Source organism: Oncorhynchus nerka, linkage group LG22, assembly GCF_034236695.1.
Source record: "Oncorhynchus nerka isolate Pitt River linkage group LG22, Oner_Uvic_2.0, whole genome shotgun sequence".
NCBI classification, from domain to species: Eukaryota; Metazoa; Chordata; class Actinopteri; order Salmoniformes; family Salmonidae; genus Oncorhynchus; species Oncorhynchus nerka.
In genome coordinates, this window is record NC_088417.1 from 28,054,725 (window position 1) to 28,077,081 (window position 22,357).

Sequence of the window (22,357 nt, forward strand, 5' to 3'; positions counted from 1 at the left end):
GGAGCTTGTAAAACGGCAGCCATTTCCTCCACCGCCAATAGAAAATGTTCTTCCGGGTTAGGGTTAAGGTTGGGTTTTCGAGTTAAGGTTAGGGTCAAGGTTAGGGTAAGGATATGGGTTAGGGGTTTGGGAAAATAAGATTTTGAATGGGATTGAATTGTGAGTCCCCACAAGGTTAGTTGTACAAGACTGTGTGTGTGTGTGTGTGTGTGTGTGTGTGTGTGTGTGTGTGTGTGTGTGTGTGTGTGTGTGTGTGTGTGTGTGTGTGTGCGCAAGCAAGTGTGAAAGAACATTTGTGTTATTGTCTAATCAAATCAAAGTACAATGAAATGCTTACTTGCCAGCTCTCCTCTCAGTACAGCAACTAAAAAGAAATATAAAGAAATATGAAATAAAAAATCTAGTAAGAAAGATAACACAAGGCATCCAGTAAAAAAGAAGAGGCACATAAAGAAATATAAGTCATTATATGAGTTATTTACACGTGTGCCTGAACACGCGTGTTAAAACTGATCCTCATGTCTTTAGAGCCTATGGAAATGTTCAGAGCTGACCTGGGCTAAGTATCAGGCCCATCAAAGGACACTGGTGATAATGTTAAAGGTCCAGTGCAGCTGTTTTTGTTTTCAATTAAAATGGTTAAAAAAAAATCAAAAGTAGCTTCTTAGCTAAGAGCAATTTCTCAAGCAAGAATTTTGCTATGACTGTCTGGGAGTTGTCTCAGTGGGGAGGGTAAAACTTCAAACTAGCTTTTATTGGCAGAGCGCTTTGGAACTTTATTTCTTTGGGGCGGCAGGTAGCCTAGTGGTTAGAGCATTGGGCCCGTAACTAAAAGGTTGCTGGATCAAATCCCTGAGCTGACAAGGTCATTCTGCCCTTGAACAAAGCAGTTAAACCACTCTTCGCCAATAGACAATCATTGTAAATAAGAATTTGTTCTTAACTGACATGCCTAGTTAAATAAAAGCTCAAATTATTGCTCTATTAACACATTAACATCCTGGTAATGTCACCAGGCGGGCCATAACTCTATCCCACAAAAACAGGAAGAGATTTCAGGCTGTCTTTTCAAACAGGTCTTACACTAAAAGAGCATTATTATCATATTCACAATTTAACAGTATTATTCCAACCACATAGTGTGGCTAGTTTATTAGGTACACAACACGTTCACGAAAATGGATCGCATCCAGTTATTGTTCGATTGAACATTAGAACGGGCAAACGAGTGACCTAAGCAACTTTGAGCGTGGTAAGATCATCGGTGCCAGGCACGCCAGATCCAGTATCTCAGAAACGGACGCCCTCCTGGGCATTTCAGATAGGTGTACCTATTAAACTGGCCGGTGGTGTCTATAAAACAGAGACAAATTATGTTTTGGACTGCACTGGGCCTTTAAGAGCTGATCTGGACTCAGTATGAAGCTCATCAGTGTGTGAATAAATTGCACAATGTAGTGTTTGCATGATAAAAACTACAGCAACATGGTCCATAATGGATGACCATTAAAGAGCAGAATAAAGGGAATAAAGAGAATGGAGAGATTACTAAGTGTTACAATCAGCCTGTACCCTTCAACCACCAGACACTGGCTGTCAACTAGGCACCATGGACGTATTATCCCAGACCATTTACTCTATTCTAACTGACAACACTGTCTGTTGACTCTTAGTGTGTCTCACTCAGACTGACTAAAACAGAGACGAAAAGGAGTCATTCATTCCAGGAAACTACAGCTAATGTATACAGCCATAGGACTACTAGTGTATCTTTGCATGACGAGAAGTATTTTCGCGCACGCGCACGCACACACACACACACAGCCATACGTGACAGAGACCAGTCAGTGGAGACACAGCCATAGAGCCTCGGGCAGGAAATTAGATTATAATTACTCATACCAGCTGACATGTTGTTCAGCTTCATTTAGTTATCATTAGACAGACGACTGGAGGACCCCCGGCTTGTTATTTTTAGAGCATCACTGCGTCCACATCCCAAATAGCACCTTATTCCCTACATAGTGCATTACTTTTTTTACCAGGGCCCATAGGGCTCAGATCAAAAGTAGTGCACTACACAGTATGTAGGGAATCGAGTAGAATTTGGGATGCAACCTGTATCTGAAGAACAGCCCAGTCTCTGATGTGTCAATGTATGTTTCTCCATGTTTATTTCATCTCCCTAGGAGTCATATAAAGGATGAGATTTTAAATTATGTTACAGATTCGCCAAGACATTTGATGAGCATGTCATCTTCACATCTGTCTGCTTGGTTGCACTCTAGATAACATTAGTACGATTCACCTGCAGTATATCATCATCACTCACTAGACCAATCAATACACGTGATGCACAGGGTAAATATGAAGGGTTTGATTCCAAAACATAATAAACACACATTTTTTACGTTTGCAATTTTTTTTTTTTCTGAAATAAATGTACATGGGTCCCTTTCAGTGTGTATGAGTTATGGCTGTTGTCATGCTTTAAAACGTTTACTTTAGATGTGATTTAGAATGTGTTTTTTTTTGCAAAACATGATATCCAACACAGTTTCTGACCAAAATGTGCTACATTCAGTACCATCTGTTTAAAGTTTCATGAGAGTTGGGACATTGAGGTTTCTGCATTATTATGCATTTACACGACACTACAACCACAGATAGAACAATGAGACAGATATTTCACCAGATGTATAAATGTGAAGCATCTGGTTGGTGTTTCCACTCACTTCCAAATATGGTGGTGAGAAGAAACCCAGTGGCCGGCAGTGGCTGTGCGAGAAGACGGAGCAAGATGGATTTTGGCCAACATTCTGCTAGTTTTCTCATCAATGAAACATTTGATCTCAATACAGTTTTCTGTTTCCAAAATTAAAATCTGCTACGAACAGTAGACTAAGTTTTGTGGACTTTACCCTTCAGCAAAGTTTCTAAAAGTTGCACTGTTTAGAGGGAGTGCAAGGGCGAATTTAGTTATTCCACACGTGCACTTCACAGAGTAAACATTCCCTAATGGAAATATGCAAATACATGCTAGAACGGCCAATAGGCTCTCGCTAGCTTGTGCTTGGCTCTGCCCACCTCCTTGTTATGCCCACTATGATTAATTTGCTCCCATTGGAAACGACAGGCTGGGGTCTATCTTGGGTTGGTTATGAAAATCTTTGCTACCACATTACAGTATATGGCAGCCATGTTAGCTCCCATTAACAGAATGAGCATTATGATGCATTTAGCCTACATGACAGTTACAAATTCTAGTTGCTTAAATGTCCCAAAAAGAAAACACACATTATTCACCCTCTGGATACAATATATCGGCTATGTGATAGACACAATACAGTTGAAACAAATAGATTATTTTTATATTTATTTCTGTGATAATTGATCATTTATTACACGTAACTGTTTAAAACCCAATCTGGATATCTTTTCTATTGGAGCTCTGCTGTATAACATTTATTTACCTCCGGATACATACCGTTTATTTATCTCTGGAGACATAGAGTTTATTTTTCTCTGGATACATATCGTTTATTTATCTCTGGATACATAGCGTTTATTTATCTCTGGAGACATAGCGTTTATTTATCTCTGGATACATAGCGTTTATTTACCTCTGGATACATAGCGTTTATTTACCTCTGGATACATAGCGTTTATTTACCTCTGGATACATAGTGTTTATTTACCTCTGGATACATAGCGTTTATTTACCTCTGGATACATAGCATTTATTTACCTCTGGATACATAGCATTTATTTACCTCTGGATACATAGCTTTTATTTACCTCTGGATACATAGCGTTTATTTACCTCTGGATACATAACGTTTTGCCACAAAACATGATTATTTGTCTCTCTAAAATAAAATTACCTTGCAATATCTTTGAAACAAAATCACCGTTGACTTCTCTCTAGCCCATGTCATGGTAAGATGAACAAATAATAGCTCTATCTGTTTCACAAGATGTGTGTTCACGTTCATTTACAAACATTTCAAGAAATTGATATATCACATTTTGGAATGTGTGTGTACAGTATGTGTGAGTGCGTGTGTGTGCATGCATGCGTGTGTGTGTGTGTAATAAGGTCAGTGTGTTGACAATGTCACCTGGAGCGTCTGAACCCAGCCAGGCCGGAACGAGACGCCTCGTCGATCAGTGGCGTCACAATCTTCTCTGTCATGTCTGAGAGGACTGTGAATGTGGGCTCCACGATGAAATCAATAAATCCTGAGGGAATGAGAGACATATAGAACCACTGAGATCTATCAATCTATCTATCTATCTATCTATCTATCTATCTATCTATCTATCTATCTATCTATCTATCTATCTATCTATCTATCTACAGTATCTATCTATCTATCTATCTATCTATCTATCTATCTATCTATCTATCTATCTATCTATCTATCTATCTATCTATCTATCTATCTATCTATCTACAGTATCTATCTATGTATGTATGTATGTATGTATGTATGTATGTATGTATGTATGTATGTATGTATGTATGTATGTATGTATGTATGTATGTATGTATGTATGTATGTATGTATGTATCTATGTATCTTTCTATCTATCTATCTATGTATGTACAGTATGTATGTACAGTATGTATGTATGTATGTATGTATGTATGTATGTATGTATGTATGTATCTATCTATCTATCTATCTATCTATCTATCTATCTATCTATCTATCTATCTATCTATCTATCTATCTATCTATGTATGTATACACTGACTCACCAATTTGAGACTGGGCCACCATGGTTGACTTTCGGTCACACAGAGGAGAGAAGGGCAGGCCCAGCTCTGCTTCTTTATCCCCCTGAGAACACAACATGACAACAGTGAACAGAGTCTTTATGTATGGAGGAATGAAGCCCCTCACAGCATAAGTGTACTTCATACCAAAGAGATTGGGTAGAGGTATGCTTTCCACAATTCCAGTAAGTTTCCCAAAATTAACAGGTTTTCCAGAAATCCCTGTTGGAAGATTTCCGGAGTCAGAAGGGAATAAGCAGTGAATCCGGAATTCTCTTACCATTACTTCTGGAAAACTTGGTAATTTTGGGGAACTTTGCAACCCTAAGTAGAGGGTATTTATTACTGGCCTCAGCAGTGAAAAAACAACAACTTCTACCTCCCAGTACTGTTATCTTCCCCTAAAAATCAACCTTGTCAGTTGGGCTGAACAGAACAACATCAAAGGAGCCAATTTAAGAAAAGGAAATCTATGTATGGTAAAAAAATAAATATTGGTATGTCCTGGTCATTCATTATACTTGACATTTCTATTAATATGATTAGTGGAGCAGCACCTGGGAATGAACTGATTACATTTCACCATGGCTTCGTTCCAAATAGCACCCTCCTGTTCCCTATGGAGTGCACTACTTTTGATCAGAGGCCTATGGGACGCAGCATTTTTTCAAATTATAGAAAGAGACCACATTCTACCGGCTAATTTCATTTTCACAGAACAGAGTGTGGTGTTAATTAGCATGTAATGGTAATGGGGAGGATATCCCTACTTTAAAATCACACCTAATAGAAAATTGGGATCGGATTCTCTGTTGGTTGACTCTGGGTAAATTTCTTCATGCCCTTGTTAATATCCAATGCAATTTTATAATGTATTCCATTTTTTAAAATATATTTAGAATTTTCAAGAACAGCTATATTACTCATTGTCACTTTATATTCATAATGATGACAGATGTAATTTATGCAATTCATAAAGAGTAATATCCTCCTTTTGTTTAAAGAAATTGGATCCTTGTGAAATACCTTGTGAAATTACTGTCCAATATCTCTTATAAATAATGACTCGACAATGTGACATTCAGAAGTGCAGATTTTTCACGTTTCACTATTTGGAGATCTGCTTCTTGTCTTGCGAGAGGAGTGGTAGTCTAGTATCAGATTCATGGGATTAGTGTTGAGCAAGGAAGGAATGAAAACCAGTCTGATTAGGATTAAAATAGTGGGATCATCACACTGTTTTATTTGGGAAGGTAGTAGGATTAGGAAGATGCCAGCACTACGTATCAGACTTGGTACACTGGACCTTGTCCCACAACTATCTGACCAGGGTCCACATTCATGAAGTATCTCAGAGTAGGAGTGCTGATCTTGGATCAGGTACCTCTGATCTATATCAGCATTCTTAATGGTGCCCAAGTGGTGGTTAGGATTTAGGGTGACGTTTTAGGTGTTACGGGTCAGGGGTTAGAGATCTGGGTTAAGGGGTTAGTATAGACTGACCTGTCTGAAAAACTCTTCCAGGAGTGATGTGGTCCACCTGTGGTGCAGGTCCCAGTTCTTGGCCGGGTGGCTGATGTCAGCTGTGTGCAAAATCAGTGATAAGGCCTTGGGCTTGAGAATCCTACAAAGGAAAACAGTGTAGAGCAAATTAAATCAAATCAAACTTTGTCACATGCGCCAAATACAACAGACCTTACCGTGAAATGCTTACTTACAAGCCCTTAACCAACAATGCAGTTCAAGAAAGGGTTTAAGAAAATATTTACCAAATACACAAAGTAAAAAACAATAAAAGTAACACAATAAAATAACAATAACTAGGCCATAGACAGGGGGTACCAGTACCGAGTCAAAGTGCAGGGATACAGGTTAGTCAAGGTAATTTGTACATGTAGGTAAGGATAAAGTGACTATGCATAGATAATAAACAGCGAGTAGCAGCAGTGTAAAAACAAATGTGGGGGTCAATGTAAATAATCCGGGTGGCCATTTGATGAATTGTTCAGCAGTGTTATGGCTTGGGGGTAGAAGCTGTTAAAGAGCCTTTTGGTCCTAGACTTGGCGCTCCAGTACTGCTTGCCGTGCGGTAGCAGAGAGAACAGTCTTTGACTTGGGTGACTGGAGTCTTTGACCATTTTTTGGACTTTCCTCTAGTATATAGGTCCTGGATGGCAGAAAGCTTGGCCCCAGTGATGCAGTGGGCCGCAGTCATGGGTGAACAGGGAGTACAGGAAGGGACTAAGCACGCACCCCTGAGGGGCCCCAGTGTTGAGGATCAGTGTGGCAGACCTGTTGTTGCCTACCCTTACCACCTGGGGGCGGCCCATTAGGAAGTCCAGGATCCAGTTGCAGAGGGAGGTGTTTAGTCCCAGGGTCTTTAGCTTAGTGATACGCTTTGTGGGCGCTATGGTGTTGAACGCTGAGCTGTAGTCAATGAATAGCATTCTCCCATAGGTGTTCCTTTTGTCCAGGTTAGAAAGGGCAGTGTGGAGTGCAATTGAGATTACATCATCTGTTGGCACGGTATGCAAATTGGAGTGCATCTAGGGTATTCGGGATGATGCTGTTGATGTGAGCCATAACCAGCCTTTCAAAGCGCTTCATGGCTCCCGATGTAAGTGCTAACGGTAATAATTTAGGCAGGTTACCTTCACTTCCTTGGGCACAGGGACTGTGGTGGTCTGCTTGAAACATATAGGTATTACAAACTTCGTCAGGGAGAGGTTGAAAATGTCAATGAAGACACTTGCCAGTTGGTCCACGTATGCTTTGAGTACATGTCCTGGTAATAAGTCTGGCCCCGCGGCTTTGTGAATGTTGACCTGTTTAAAGGTCTTGCTCACATTGGCTGCCGAGAGCGCTATCACACAGTCATCCGGAACAGCTGGTGCTATCATGCATGTTTCAGTGTTGCCTGCCTCAGGGCATTTAGCTTGTCTGGTAGGCTTGCATTACTGGGCAGCTCGCAGCTGGGCTTCCCTCTGTAGTCCGTAATAGTTTTCAAGCCCTGCCACATCTGACGAGCATCAGAGCTGGTGTAGTAGGATTCAATCTTAATCCTGTATTGACGCTTTGCCTGCTTGATGGTTCGTCGGAGGGCGTAGCGCGATTTTTTACAAGTGTCTGGATTAATGTTCCGTTAGCTCGATGCGGATGTTGCCTGTAATCCATAGCTTCTGGTTGGGATATGTACGTACGGTCACTGTGGGGACGACGTCATCGATGACTGAGTTGGTATACTCCTCAATGCCATTGGATGAATCCTGGAACATATTCCTGTCTGTGCTAGCAAAACGGTCTTATAGCATCCGTGTCATCTGACCATTTTCGTATTGAGCGAGTCACTGGTACTTCCTGCTTTAGTTTTCGCTTGTAAGCAGGAATCAGGAGGATAGAATTATGGTCAGATTTGCCAAATGGAGGGCGAGGGAGTACTTTGTATGCGTCTCTGTGTGTGTAGTAAAGGTGGTCTAGAGGTTTTTTTCCTCTGGTTGTACATGTGACATGCAGATACAAATGAGGTCAAATGGATTTAAGTTGGCCTGCATTAAAGTCTCCAGCATCGGTTTGTGGTGGAAAATAGACGGCTCCGAATAATATAGATGAGAACTCTCTTGGTAGATAGTGTTGTCTACAGCTTATCATAAGGTACCCTACCTCAGGCGAGCAATACCTTGAGACCTCTTTAATATTAGACATCGCGCACCAGCTGTTATTGACAAATAGACACACACCCCCGCTCCTCATCTTACCAGACGTAGCTTCTCTGTCCTGCCGGTGCATGGAAAATCCCGCCAGCTCTATATTATCCGCGTAGTCGTTCAGCCACGACTCGATGAAACATAAGATATTACAGTTTTTATTTTCCTGTTGGTAGGATAGTCTTGATCGTATATCATCCATTTTGTTTTCCAGTGATTGCACATTGGCCAATAGAACGGATGGTAGTGGAGGTTTACTCACTCTTGTATGAATTCTCAGAAGGCAGCCCGACCTCTGCCCACTTTTCCCCCGTCTTTTCTTCACGCAAATGACTGGGATTTGGGCCCGTTCACATCGGACTCGTTAAAGAAATGCTCTTCGTCCAGTTCAAGGTGAGTAATCGTTGTTCTGATGTCCAGAAGTTATTTTTGACATAAGAGATGGTAGCAGCAACATTATGTACAAAATAAGTAACAAACAACGCAAAAAAACTAACAGAATAGCACAGTTGGTTAGGAGCCCGTAAAACGGCAGCCATCCCTTCCGGCGTCATTCTTTTAACCAAGCAGAGATGCAGAGAAGATTGCAAGGAACAAGTCCAGAGAGACTATAACAGAAGTCAACAGAAGTCTAAGAAAACAACAAACATGTCTCAGCAATATTGGTCTTTTGGATATTTGATCAGAGAGACAGCAGCTTGGGGTTATTGTATTTTTGGTATCAATTAGTGCATTTATGGTAGGGCAGGCTATGGTTTAGGACAAATGTGTGGGGAGTAATCTGAACTGGCACTATAGTCTACTATAGTGTACAGGATGCTATTTTAAATATATTGGTCTATATAATTATAGAGCTAAATAAGAGTCACTCACGCCTCTGGCTGCTGGAGGAAGTTCTTCATGGCCTTGATCTGTTGGAAGTGACAGGACATGTCCGTGGCCAGGACCATTTCTACCACCAGCGCCCGTAGCTCTCTATGAGAGGGGGAGACATACAGACATTTTAGAGAGAGGATCAGACAGACAGACAGACAGACAGATGGACAGACTTGGTAGAGGTAGATAAAAGAGAGGATCAGACAGACAGGTTACAGAGAGGAGAGGAGCAGACAGACAGGTTAAAGGTAGGTTAGAGAGGGGAGTGGACAGACAGACAGGTTAGAGGTAGCTTAGAGAGAGGAGCAGACAGACAGGTTAGAGGTAGGTTAGAGAGAGGAGCGGACAGACAGGTTAGAGGTAGGTTAGAGAGAGGAGCAGACAGACAGGTTAGAGGTAGGTTAGAGAGAGGAGCAGACATACAGGTTAGAGGTAGCTTAGAGAGAGGAGCAGACAGACAGGTTAGAGGTAGCTTAGAGAGAGGAGCAGACAGACAGGTTAGAGGTAGCTTAGAGAGACGAGCAGACATACAGGTTAGAGGTAGCTTAGAGAGAGGAGCAGACAGACAGGTTAGAGGTAGGTTAGAGAGAGGAGCAGACAGACAGGTTAGAGGTAGGTTAGAGAGAGGAGTGGACAGACAGGTTAGAGGTAGGTTAGAGAGAGGATGAGGCAGACAGGTTAGAGGTAGGTTAGAGAGAGGAGTGGACAGACAGGTTAGAGGTAGGTTAGAGAGAGGAGTGGACAGACAGGTTAGAGGTAGGTTAGAGAGAGGATGAGGCAGACAGGTTAGAGGTAGGTTAGAGAGAGGAGTGGACAGAGAGGTTAGAGGTAGGTTAGAGAGAGGAGTGGACAGACAGTTTAGAGGTAGGTTAGAGAGAGGATGAGGCAGACAGGTTAGAGGTAGGTTCGAGAGAGGAGCGGACAGACAGGTTAGAGGTAGGTTAGAGAGAGGAGTGGACAGACAGGTTAGAGGTAGGTTAGAGAGAGGAGCAGGCCGTGTCTGTGGCCAACACCATCTCAACCACCCAGGCACGTACACAGATAATGCTCTACATGTGCAGAGCACCTGCCCCTTTGCACTTCCAGTCTCCAAAGTGCTCTTTTGTATGTTGGTATAATTTCCCCAAAACAATTTTGTCGTTGTTTTTCTGATCTGAACCCGCTGCCTGCAAGTCGTCATTAAATGATTCCCCTGTGGCCCCCGGTCGAGTTCAGTGTACAGCTAGCTACATTCTTACAACCTAAAAGGGTTTGGGTCGAGATAGAACACTTTTGGTTCCAGGTAGAACCCTTTTGGGTTCCATGTAGAACCCTCTGTGTAAAGGGTTCTACATGGAGCCCAAAATAGTTCTACCTGCAACCAAAATGGGTTCTCCTATGGGGACAGCCAAAGAACATTTTTGGAACCCTTTTTTTCTAAGAGTGTACCTAGCTAGTTTGAATATCAATACCACTGCCACAGCAGCATAATTGAGCAGTTTAACAACGTGAGTGACCTGCTAACATGCTGATTTACATAATCAAATCCAGTCTGGTTGGCTGATAGGCTTACGTGCAGCAGAGACACAGAAGGAGAGAAGAGGCTGCATCACCAACCCTCAGACTCAACTCCATCCCTTCAGCCGGGATAGATGTGTCAGGGAGGGAAGGAGCAACACAGGTCGTCTTTAGCTAGCTAGCCACCATATAATGATAGCGTACTAAAATAACCAAACCAAGCCACTTGCCAGTCAGCCATATGTCATGAATATGAAATAGTGTATGTTCATCGTCATCATAATGTTTTATGACAATAAATGATTTGCAAAACAAAATAGACATTTGAATTATGTTAAGCAAAGCATGTAGCTAGTAGATCTGTGTTACATGACTATAGAGTTATTATGAAATATGTAATTACTTTTAAATGACATAATTATGAAATTAAACTATGAAGTTAAAAGATTAGGGATATTAGATTGTGAAGTTATTATTTAAGAGCATTGGTGATAAATCAAAATCTGTAAAAAAAAAAGAAGGCTAATCTAGTAATCTAGCTAGCTAGCCATTTTGTTAACTGTAGCATATGGTAGCCTAATTAGTCCGCTTGCTAACATTATCAGTCATCATCAGTGATCACCATGCTTTCTTTACTGGCTTATTTAGAGAATGGTAGGCTATAGTAAAGCAATATAGGTTATAGTAATTGTTGGCTACAGTATTTCTCACAATATTCTATTCCTTTGCTCTCATTACTATCCTATTTAGAGATAGTGTAGAGCAGAATATATATTCCTGAAGTGATCTCCAACCTCCCTGCTCCTCAAAACTTCTTCCAAGGGATCAAATCTTCAGACAGTATAGGATGTACATGATAGAGGCAAGAAATGGTGTTGGGTTGGAAATAGTACTGGTAGGCTATAGTATTTCTTACAATCTTCTATTTTGACTGGAATTCTGTTGGTTATTGTTAATAAGGGCAACCTTCAATGCAGTCCAAAATAGTTTTGCAAAATACTTTACTGATCAGATTGTGCTGCTTTACCCTCTTCTCAATGACACACATAAAGCATGTTAACCACATCTTAGCAAATGATACAACAATAACGTCTATTTTGCCAATTGCTTTTATGTAATCAAATAATCAAGCAAAAAATGTCTCAACAAGTCTCTGACCGCGGTTGTGGGAGTTGTGCCCTTTTTTGTTTGTTTGAGCACATGCCACCCAAAAGGTATGTGCACGGCCTTGCTACCACCAGGGTCCAGAACTCTCTGAGTCTCGCCTACCTCCAGTCGTCTTTGGACAGGTTGAGGAGGATGTTCATCTCGTCATCGTCCTGTAGGAGGCGGTAGGCAGCACTCACATGGTGGTTCTCCAGAACTGCACGGTCATTATACAAGATGGCTGTGCCTGACCTGAGACAACACAGTTAGGAGAGGGTAAACCATAGAAATAGGGAAAGTCCGTTCTAGTAATTATATTTCAATGTGTTAAATACAAAGCCCCTGCTCTAATCCGATACATGGTTTATTATCATCACATTTGAGTTGATCTATATGGTACTTGTAGCACTGTAGCTTATATTGACCTGTTTTGCAATAAAACTCATATCTAAAGAAATGTCAGAGAGTTTTGCGATGAATTAGAACTTGTTGTGCTTTGAGGATTAGGCTCAACAATGGTCGCCGTCACGAGGCAGAGGAGGAATTAGAATAGAACTGCCATTCACGGTTTTTAATCATCCCCTCTCTAAATGCATAACAATGAGGTCCCATCCCTGTTTCGCTGCCCCAGTCTGTTGTCTCTCCCCTTACTGAGTGCTATTTTTCTGCCTGTGTTACGGCTGTCATAGTATATTACCTGGTCTGGATATGGAAGTTGTTTGTGGTCCCTGTGTGTTCGTAATCATGGACCGCAGCAGCAAAGATCATGGCAAAGATCTCCAGCTCAGTCAGCCAGTTCTAGAGACGAGAGAGAGAAAGAGAGAGAAAGAGAGAGAGAGAGAGAGAGAGAGAGAGAGAGAGAGAGGATACAATTTGTAGAACAAGGAACACAAGAGGTGATTTAGAGGAGAACAAACACCTCGAGGAAAAGCATTTCAGAAGCTGATGCTGATGCATTGTAACGTTAATCATAAGTGACATGTTCACGTCGCCTGCTTGCCACACACCTTAGAAAAACAAATCTATGTAAGCTTCACAATCTTCCCCCAGTCAATACATAAAACCAGACTAAACAGTTTTTACTCTTCGAAGGGATACTTCAGGATTTTGGCAATTAGCTCAATGACTGGAAGTCTGTGGGTGTTCACTAGCAGGCTAGCAGTTACTCATAGACATCCAGTCATTGTGCTAACGTTACTTAGCATTGGCTTGCGAAAGGGCATCATTGCCAAAATCCCAAAGTATCCCTTTAATTGAATATTGAATATGTTTGCATATAGAGGCATCAGAGGAAGCTGGTAGAAGGAGCTATAGGAGGACAGGCTCATTGTAATGGATGGAATGGAATAAATGGAACGGTATCAAACGCATCAAACATACAGAAACCACGTTTGACTCCATTCCATTAACTCCATTCCTGCCATTGAAATGAGCCTGTCCTCCTACATTATTCGATATCTAATGTCATAAATTAAATTGAGTACTTATTAAAGTTCCCTTCCCACAAAGCAACATTTTCTTCTAGGCTGTCCTGGTTCTGTAATACAAGACGAATATTAGATTTGTTTCTCTCCCTGACTGTTTCCATTACTCCAAAATGTATGTTGAACAGAAGTAACAGTAGCAGTAATGTTGTTATATTTCTGTGATGAAATAGATTTTTTTTTAAAGGTTAGGGACGGGCTGGAGAATTGTAGTCACTCTCAGATTCATAAGGAAGATCTCAATGTCAAACTCCTTGCTTCCCCTCTCCTCGTCTCCTTCTCAAAACCCATTAGATGAGAAAGCCAGAGGTCCCTCCCATTTGACCTTCTCCCCCAATGGGTTTTCAGAAGAAGAGGAGGAGAGAGGATGCAAGGAGTATGTCATTTAGATTTTCCCATAGACAGAGCCATGGATGCAAGGACTGACCATCCAAAATATCCAAATAATAGTTTTAACACTAGAACCGCTAAAGCATTCATTTTGACAACTCATTAAATCATGCATTTATCAACCCCCATCCATCCTTGACTTTTCCAAAATAAGTCTATATAACACACGGCCCTTATTAGAATCGTAATATTATAAACAGAACAGAACCTCTACAGACACTAGGGCCTGCTCCACTCATTCTCCCAAAAGTAGCCAGTTCATAATCACCCTGATAATTGCCTAGAAACTGAACCTCGACGATACCCAAATGAATTTCACACATGAAACTACAGATTAAATAAATGAAGTAAAGTATGATGGGGGAGAAAGGGGGGGAATGGGTGAGTTGATGTGCGAGGATAAGTGGAGAATCCATAATTATGTAATCACCAATTATGAATGAAGAAAAGGGTGGGCCATTCTATTGTGTTGGTCTATTCAAATTATAATCTCAAAATGATATGTACCCTCTATCAGTCCACCAAATCCAAGCAGTCTTATCAGTCTACTTCAACCTACTTGTAGTACACAGTGAGAGCCTGCATAATTTACAATGGTAAGAAGACCAAGATGAATGGATGCACATGCTGCATTAGCGCTGCTACAATAGCTGAATGAAAACGACTCAGATGGTGGGGAATAAATTCATCATAACATGATGATTATTCTTCTGATTCTGTGCCTCAGCCTAAACCTACACCCCGGAGGCCTAAAAAAAGCCAGAACTGTACGTTGCGCCACCACCAAATGAAACAGTGAGACAGGAAGGATGGGAAGGCACCATTTGGGGAAAAGATCCAAATCGCACAGCAGGTGAGCGAGTGTTGGAAAATGTGGTGATGAGGCTTGTGGAACCTTACGTTGGCAAGGGGAGAAATGTCACCTTGGACAATTTCTTCACTTCACTGTCATGTAGCAAATACAAACAAGCCTAGTCGCCACCATGAACAAAGCGAGACGGGAGCTCCCTCTTCAAAACAAGGCACCGGCACAGCCGTTGTACTCCTAAAACGGCGGTGAAGAATGACAAGACAACACTCACACTATACCAATGCAAAGCAAGAAAGAATGTTTCTGTCAGGCTCACCATGCATCCGACAATTGCAATCGACAGGGACACAATAAAGCGAAAAACGGATCATATTTTGCACTACAACCAAAGGTATGGCAATATTACATAATATGCATCGCCTTCGGCCAATATGCTGTAGATAAACTTATGCAGTGCATTATGCACTTCTGTATAACACGTTGTTTTCCCTATGGGAAAATAATCCTAATGTTGTCTACTCTATTTTGTTTCATAAGTAGGTGGGGATGTTTTGGATCAGATGGCACCCTGGCCCGTTGCGGCGTTTTACAACATGCTTGATTTAGCTGTTATCAACACACACTTCAGCATGAGTCTAGCATACGGGCTACATGAGAGATATATGAGCGCCATGGCAGCAACAAAGATTCAAAGATTCCACGCGAGCCTTTGCGTGAGGCAAGATGCAGAAAGAACAGACACCAAGACACCCGTGTCACCTACAAGCGATGTGTTTGTTTGAAGTGTGTCAAGAAAGTGAAAGTGGCAAAGATTTGTGTTGACTGTTAGGACAAGGGATAACCGCTAAATGTAATCCAACTAATGCCATTGCGTGAAAACACAGACCATTTAAGCACAAGCTGTCATATCGAAATTTATGTTCGTTATAATATTATTTGGGCTGATTTGAACTATTTATCAAGCACACTTGACCCTTATGATGATGTTTAGGCTACTGTTTTCATCATTTGACCACGCATTTTGCTGACCTGGCATGGGTCTTTGTGGTTGGGGTATTTTGTAAATAAAAATACATACAGTATATATAAAAAGAAACTGTTACCATGTTCCAACACATATGGTTTCTGTTTCATAGTTGTCACAAAGGCACTCCACAAATACTATTTATTTAACAGTTTCATTTTTGTGTTTATTTTTATTTTACAGTAACATAGACTAATGTTATTTGAATTGGGGAAAAAAATGCATTCTAATGTTACCTAACACCTTCATGAACCCAACCAAATTATTATTTGAAGGATAGCATATGAAATGTATTAATTACACTTAGCAGGGGGTTCCTCTGAGGCCCAGCGGTTCTAATGTTAACCATGCTTTGAGGCTATATAGTGTTTGTTTACATTTACTTTGCTAACAAACATTGGAGTAAAACAAACTTCGATTTTGGATTTTGACTGGGTACATTTTTAGGTTATAATCTTCAATAATCAATAAGTATTTATTAAAAGTAAAAAATGATGTAGCAACTGCTGATTGCCCCTTTATCCTTCTTGTAAACTACAATTACTCTTCTCTTCTTACACTGTCCTTCATAGCTTTATTAACTCACACTTGCTTTTACATGATTACATGCCTTAATATGCAGGCTCTATGCAGTAAAAGTTTATTTTACGGCATTTGTTGGCAATTTGAAATGAGTTTATGACAGAGACAGAGGCTTTATGGTTATTATGAATGTGCTGCATCCACATTTTGATAACAGTGATGATTCCAGCACCTCATAAACCCTGCTGACAGTTTTACAGGCTTTCCTGTGGACTTAAAGGTGTCAGAGAGAGAGCTCCAAAAACCAAGCTGTCATTTCGGGCACCCAGCCAGGCTATGGCTCCTTCCCAAATGACACCATATTCCCTTTGTAGTGCACTACTTTTTACAAGGGCACATAGGACTCTGGTTAAAAGTATTGCACGACAGTATGTAAGGAATAGGGCACCATTTGGGACAAAATCTATGCCACCCCTGAGTGGGGATATACTAAAAAACAAATATGCTTTTGCCAGCACATTGATTGGACCAATGAGGATCCAATGGGGCAATGTGTAAGCGGCACATTTGGAATCAAACCAATGGGAATCCAACCGCTACAAGGGTGACTATGACATATTTCACGGATCATAACCCTTGCCCCTCACATCATCATTCATACATCCACACATCATCAGCCATGAATCATCCGAAAGAACATGAAACAGTTACATATCACTGGGTGGTTAATGACAGGGTAGCAGGGAGGTGACAGAAATGAATACCCAACAGTCAGGAGAGATTAACTCAGGACCAGGATCAATGAAGTCTCAGTGGGGAGCATATGATGAGGTCAGAGAGAGAGCGAGGCGGGGAGAGAGAAAGCAACAACTTCCTGGACAAAACGTTTCACTGTAATAGTAAAGGTGTAAACTTTGCAGTATATTTGCCCCTCAGCTTTCCTATCAAATTTAAAAAGCAGACAACCTAAGAAAATTAACAACAATGACAAACGGTTTGATGCAAAAACCTAAGAAAGAAAATGAGAAACCGATCCAACCAAAAACATAGAGACCCAGAAAACCTGAGCCTTCGCCTTCACTATGGTGAATCACAAAAAACAATACAGAAATACACTTCAGAAAAAGAAGTAACAGCATGCCAGAAATCAGCTCAATGTAATTAGGTTGTCTTACTTCCGGGTTGGAGCGAGCCGGTCGCATCCGCGCTTCGGTCTGCAGGTTGTATAACTTTTTCATTACATTTCATTACATTTCATTATAGTACAACGGTCTGATTTGTCTAATCTTAGCAATTTCTTCTTAGCTAGCTACATAGTCGTCGTTGTATCAAAGGTAATTGCGTAATTATCGTATTTCGTCGTCTCCTATCTGCCCAACACGTTCACCGTCTACCGTAGCACTGTAGTAACTATCACACTCAACTGAACGACTTGATTAGTGTAGTGTTAGCTAGCTACATAGTTGTCTTTGCTGTCTTCGTATCCAAGATAATTGTGTAGTTTAGAGTGTGGAGTCTTAGAGTGATAATTGCGTTATTATCGTATTTCGTCGTCCTCCTATCTGCCTAGCAGCTAGCCAGCTAGCATACGTTCACCGGCTACCGTAGCACTGTAGTAACTATCACACTCAACTGAACGACTTGATTAGTGTAGTATTAGCTAGCTACATAGTTGTCTTTGCTGTCTTCGTATCCAAGATAATTGTGTAGTTTAGAGTGTGGAGTCTTAGAGTGATAATTGCGTTATTATCGTATTTCGTCGTCCTCCTATCTGCCTAGCAGCTAGCCAGCTAGCATACGTTCACCGGCTACCGTAGCACTGTAGTAACTATCACACTCAACTGAACGACTTGATTAGTGTAGTATTAGCTAGCTACATAGTTGTCTTTGCTGTCTTCGTATCCAAGATAATTGTGTAGTTTAGAGTGTGTAGTCTTAGAGTGATTATCTTAATTCACCGAGGTTAGCTAGCCAGCTATTTTGTCGTCCTTAACGTAGGAGACACTCCTAGCTAGCCAATAGCCAGCCAACGTCTACTGAATAGAACTTTCGCATTCCGGTCGCATTCCGCTTCGCTCCACAGGTAGGATCACATTTTCATTTCATTTCATTACAGTCCCAACGGTGTGATTTGTTTGATCGTAGCTAGCTACATAGCTAGCTACATAGCCGTCTTTGTTTCAAAGATAATTGTGTAGTCTAGAGCGATTTTCTAGGTTAGCTAGCCAGCTATTGTCGTTCTCCTAACGCAACGTAACGTAACCAACACTGCTAGCTAGCCAGCTAGCTCCCGAAAAGCAGCATTGTAGAAACTTCACACTCAACGGTACGACTTGATTAGGGTAGTGTCAACAACGCAGCTAGCCTACCCCAGCAGTACTGTATCATTTTAATCATTTTAGTCAATTAGATTCTTGCTACCTAAGCTTAACTTTCTGAACATTCGAGACGTGTAGTCCACTTGTCATTCCAATCTCCTCTGCATTAGCGTAGCCTCTTCTCTAGCCTGTCAACTATGTGTCTGTCTATCCCTGTTCTCTCCTCTCTGCACAGACCATACAAACGTTCCACACCGCATGGCCGCGGCCACCTAATCTGGTGGTCCCAGCGCGCACGACCCACGTGGAGTTCCAGGTCTCCGGTAGCCTCTGGAACTGCCGATCTGCGGCCAACAAGGCAGAGTTCATCTCAGCCTATGCCTCCCTCCAGTCCTCGACTTCTTGGCTCTGACGGAAACATGGATCACCACAGATAACACCGCTACTCCTACTGCTCTCTCTTCGTCCGCCCACGTGCTCTCGCACACCCCGAGAGCTTCTGGTCAGCGGGGTGGTGGCACCGGGATCCTCATCTCTCCCAAGTGGTCATTCTCTCTTTCTCCCCTTACCCATCTGTCTATCGCCTCCTTTGAATTCCATGCTGTCACAGTTACTAGCCCTTTCAAGCTTAACATCCTTATCATTTATCGCCCTCCAGGTTCCCTCGGAGAGTTCATCAATGAGCTTGATGCCTTGATAAGCTCCTTTCCTGAGGATGGCTCACCTCTCACAGTTCTGGGCGACTTTAACCTCCCCACGTCTACCTTTGACTCATTCCTCTCTGCCTCCTTCTTTCCACTCCTCTCCTCTTTTGACCTCACCCTCTCACCTTCCCCCTACTCACAAGGCAGGCAATACGCTCGACCTCATCTTTACTAGATGCTGTTCCTCCACTAACCTCATTGCAACTCCCCTCCAAGTCTCCGACCACTACCTTGTATCCTTTTCCCTCTCGCTCTCATCCAACACTTCCCACACTGCCCCTACTCGGATGGTATCGCGCCGTCCCAACCTTCGCTCTCTCTCCCCCGCTACTCTCTCCTCTTCCATCCTATCATCTCTTCCCTCTGCTCAAACCTTCTCCAACCTATCTCCTGATTCTGCCTCCTCAACCCTCCTCTCCTCCCTTTCTGCATCCTTTGACTCTCTATGTCCCCTATCCTCCAGGCCGGCTCGGTCCTCCCCTCCCGCTCCGTGGCTCGACGACTCATTGCGAGCTCACAGAACAGGGCTCCGGGCAGCCGAGCGGAAATGGAGGAAAACTCGCCTCCCTGCGGACCTGGCATCCTTTCACTCCCTCCTCTCTACATTTTCCTCCTCTGTCTCTGCTGCTAAAGCCACTTTCTACCACTCTAAATTCCAAGCATCTGCCTCTAACCCTAGGAAGCTCTTTGCCACCTTCTCCTCCCTCTTGAATCCTCCTCCCCCTCCCCCCTCCTCCCTCTCTGCAGATGACTTCGTCAACCATTTTGAAAAGAAGGTCGACGACATCCGATCCTCGTTTGCTAAGTCAAACGACACCGCTGGTTCTGCTCACACTGCCCTACCCTGTGCTCTGACCTCTTTCTCCCCTCTCTCTCCAGATGACATCTCGCGTCTTGTGACGGCCGGCCGCCCAACAACCTGCCCGCTTGACCCTATCCCCTCCTCTCTTCTCCAGACCATCTCCGGTGACCTTCTCCCTTTCCTCACCTCGCTCATCAACTCATCCCTGACCGCTGGCTACGTCCCTCCTGTCTTCAAGAGAGCGAGAGTTGCACCCCTTCTGAAAAAACCTACACTCGATCCCTCCGATGTCAACAACTACAGACCAGTATCCCTTCTTTCTTTTCTCTCCAAAACTCTTGAATGTGCCGTCCTTGGCCAGCTCTCCCGCTATCTCTCTCAGAATGACCTTCTTGATCCAAATCAGTCAGGTTTCAAGACTAGTCATTCAACTGAGACTGCTCTTCTCTGTATCACGGAGGCGCTCCGCACTGCTAAAGCTAACTCTCTCTCCTCTGCTCTCATCCTTCTAGACCTATCGGCTGCCTTCGATACTGTGAACCATCAGATCCTCCTCTCCACCCTCTCCGAGTTGGGCATCTCCGCGCGGCCCACGCTTGATTGCGTCCTACCTGACAGGTCGCTCCTACCAGGTGGCGTGGCGAGAATCCGTCTCCTCACCACGTGCTCTCACCACTGGTGTCCCCCAGGGCTCTGTTCTAGGCCCTCTCCTATTCTCGCTATACACCAAGTCACTTGGCTCTGTCATAACCTCACATGGTCTCTCCTATCATTGCTATGCAGACGACACACAATTAATCTTCTCCTTTCCCCCTTCTGACGACCAGGTGGCGAATCGCATCTCTGCATGTCTGGCAGACATATCAGTGTGGATGACGGATCATCACCTCAAGCTGAACCTCGGCAAGACGGAGCTGCTCTTCCTCCCGGGGAAGGACTGCCCGTTCCATGATCTCGCCATCACGGTTGACAACTCCATTGTGTCCTCGTCCCAGAGCGCTAAGAACCTTGGCGTGATCCTGGACAACACCCTGTCGTTCTCAAATAACATCAAGGCGGTGGCCCGTTCCTGTAGGTTCATGCTCTACAACATCCGCAGAGTACGACCCTGCCTCACACAGGAAGCGGCGCAGGTCCTAATCCAGGCACTTGTCATCTCCCGTCTGGATTACTGCAACTCGCTGTTGGCTGGGCTCCCTGCCTGTGCCATTAAACCCCTACAACTCATCCAGAACGCCGCAGCCCGTCTGGTGTTCAACCTTCCCAAGTTCTCTCACGTCACCCCGCTCCTCCGCTCTCTCCACTGGCTTCCAGTTGAAGCTCGCATCCGCTACAAGACCATGGTGCTTGCCTACGGAGCTGTGAGGGGAACGGCACCTCAGTACCTCCAGGCTCTGATCAGGCCCTACACCCAAACAAGGGCACTGCGTTCATCCACCTCTGGCCTGCTCGCCTCCCTACCACTGAGGAAGTACAGTTCCCGCTCAGCCCAGTCAAAACTGTTCGCTGCTCTGGCCCCCCAATGGTGGAACAAACTCCCTCACGACGCCAGGACAGCGGAGTCAATCACCACCTTCCGGAGACACCTGAAACCCCACCTCTTTAAGGAATACCTAGGATAGGATAAAGTAATCCTTCTCCCTCCCCCCTTAAAAGACCTAGATGCACTATTGTAAAGTGGCTGTTCCACTGGATGTCATAAGGTGAAAGCACCAATTTGTAAGTCGCTCTGGATAAGAGCGTCTGCTAAATGACTTAAATGTAAATGTAATGTAAATGAAGAATCCATAGAATGTACCCACTTCTGAGAAATTTGGAACACACTAAACAAACAACAACACAAAGAGTTATTATCCAAAATGGAGATATATAGATAAACCAATTCTCCAATCTTTTTGGCCCTATAACAAAGAACAAACAGCAAAAACATATACATGATAAAATACAAATCTTATAATCAACTATTAAAGTCTACCAGATCCCACTGGATTCTACAATTACCATAAATTAACTACAGGACAAAATACAAACCCTACAACCCAAAAAGGCCTGTGGTGTTGATGGTATCCTAAATTAAATGATAAAATATGCAGAAACAAATTCCAAGTGGCTATACTTAAACTTTTTAAAATCATCCTCAGCTCTGGCATCTTCCCCAATATTTGGAACCAAGGACAGATCAACCCAATCCACAAAAGCGGAGACAAATTTGACCCCAATAACTACCGTGGCATATGTGTCAACAGCAAACTTAGTAAAAATCCTCTGCATTACCATTAACAGCTGACTCTTACAT

The 22,357-nt window shown here is 42.8% G+C and overlaps 1 protein-coding gene across 6 annotated transcripts in view; it reads right to left on the reverse strand.

The window, feature by feature from the left end:
* The window catches only part of pde1ca (phosphodiesterase 1C, calmodulin-dependent a), a 156,965-nt gene that overhangs the window by 16,224 nt on the left and 118,384 nt on the right, over positions 1–22,357 (reverse strand). For 4 of the 6 annotated variants that reach the window (XM_029626638.2, XM_029626635.2, XM_029626640.2 and 1 more), the window contains 7 exons: positions 12,704–12,804; positions 12,130–12,258; positions 9,361–9,462; positions 6,287–6,407; positions 4,766–4,847; positions 4,122–4,242; positions 338–364 (listed from right to left, as the gene is read on the reverse strand). In XM_029626638.2, the coding sequence (XP_029482498.1) occupies positions 338–364; positions 4,122–4,242; positions 4,766–4,847; positions 6,287–6,407; positions 9,361–9,462; positions 12,130–12,258; positions 12,704–12,804 (683 nt within the window). The remainder of the gene's footprint in view (positions 1–337; positions 365–4,121; positions 4,243–4,765; positions 4,848–6,286; positions 6,408–9,360; positions 9,463–12,129; positions 12,259–12,703; positions 12,805–22,357) is intronic. The other 2 variants (XM_029626636.2, XM_029626641.2) reach the window with 1 other exon arrangement.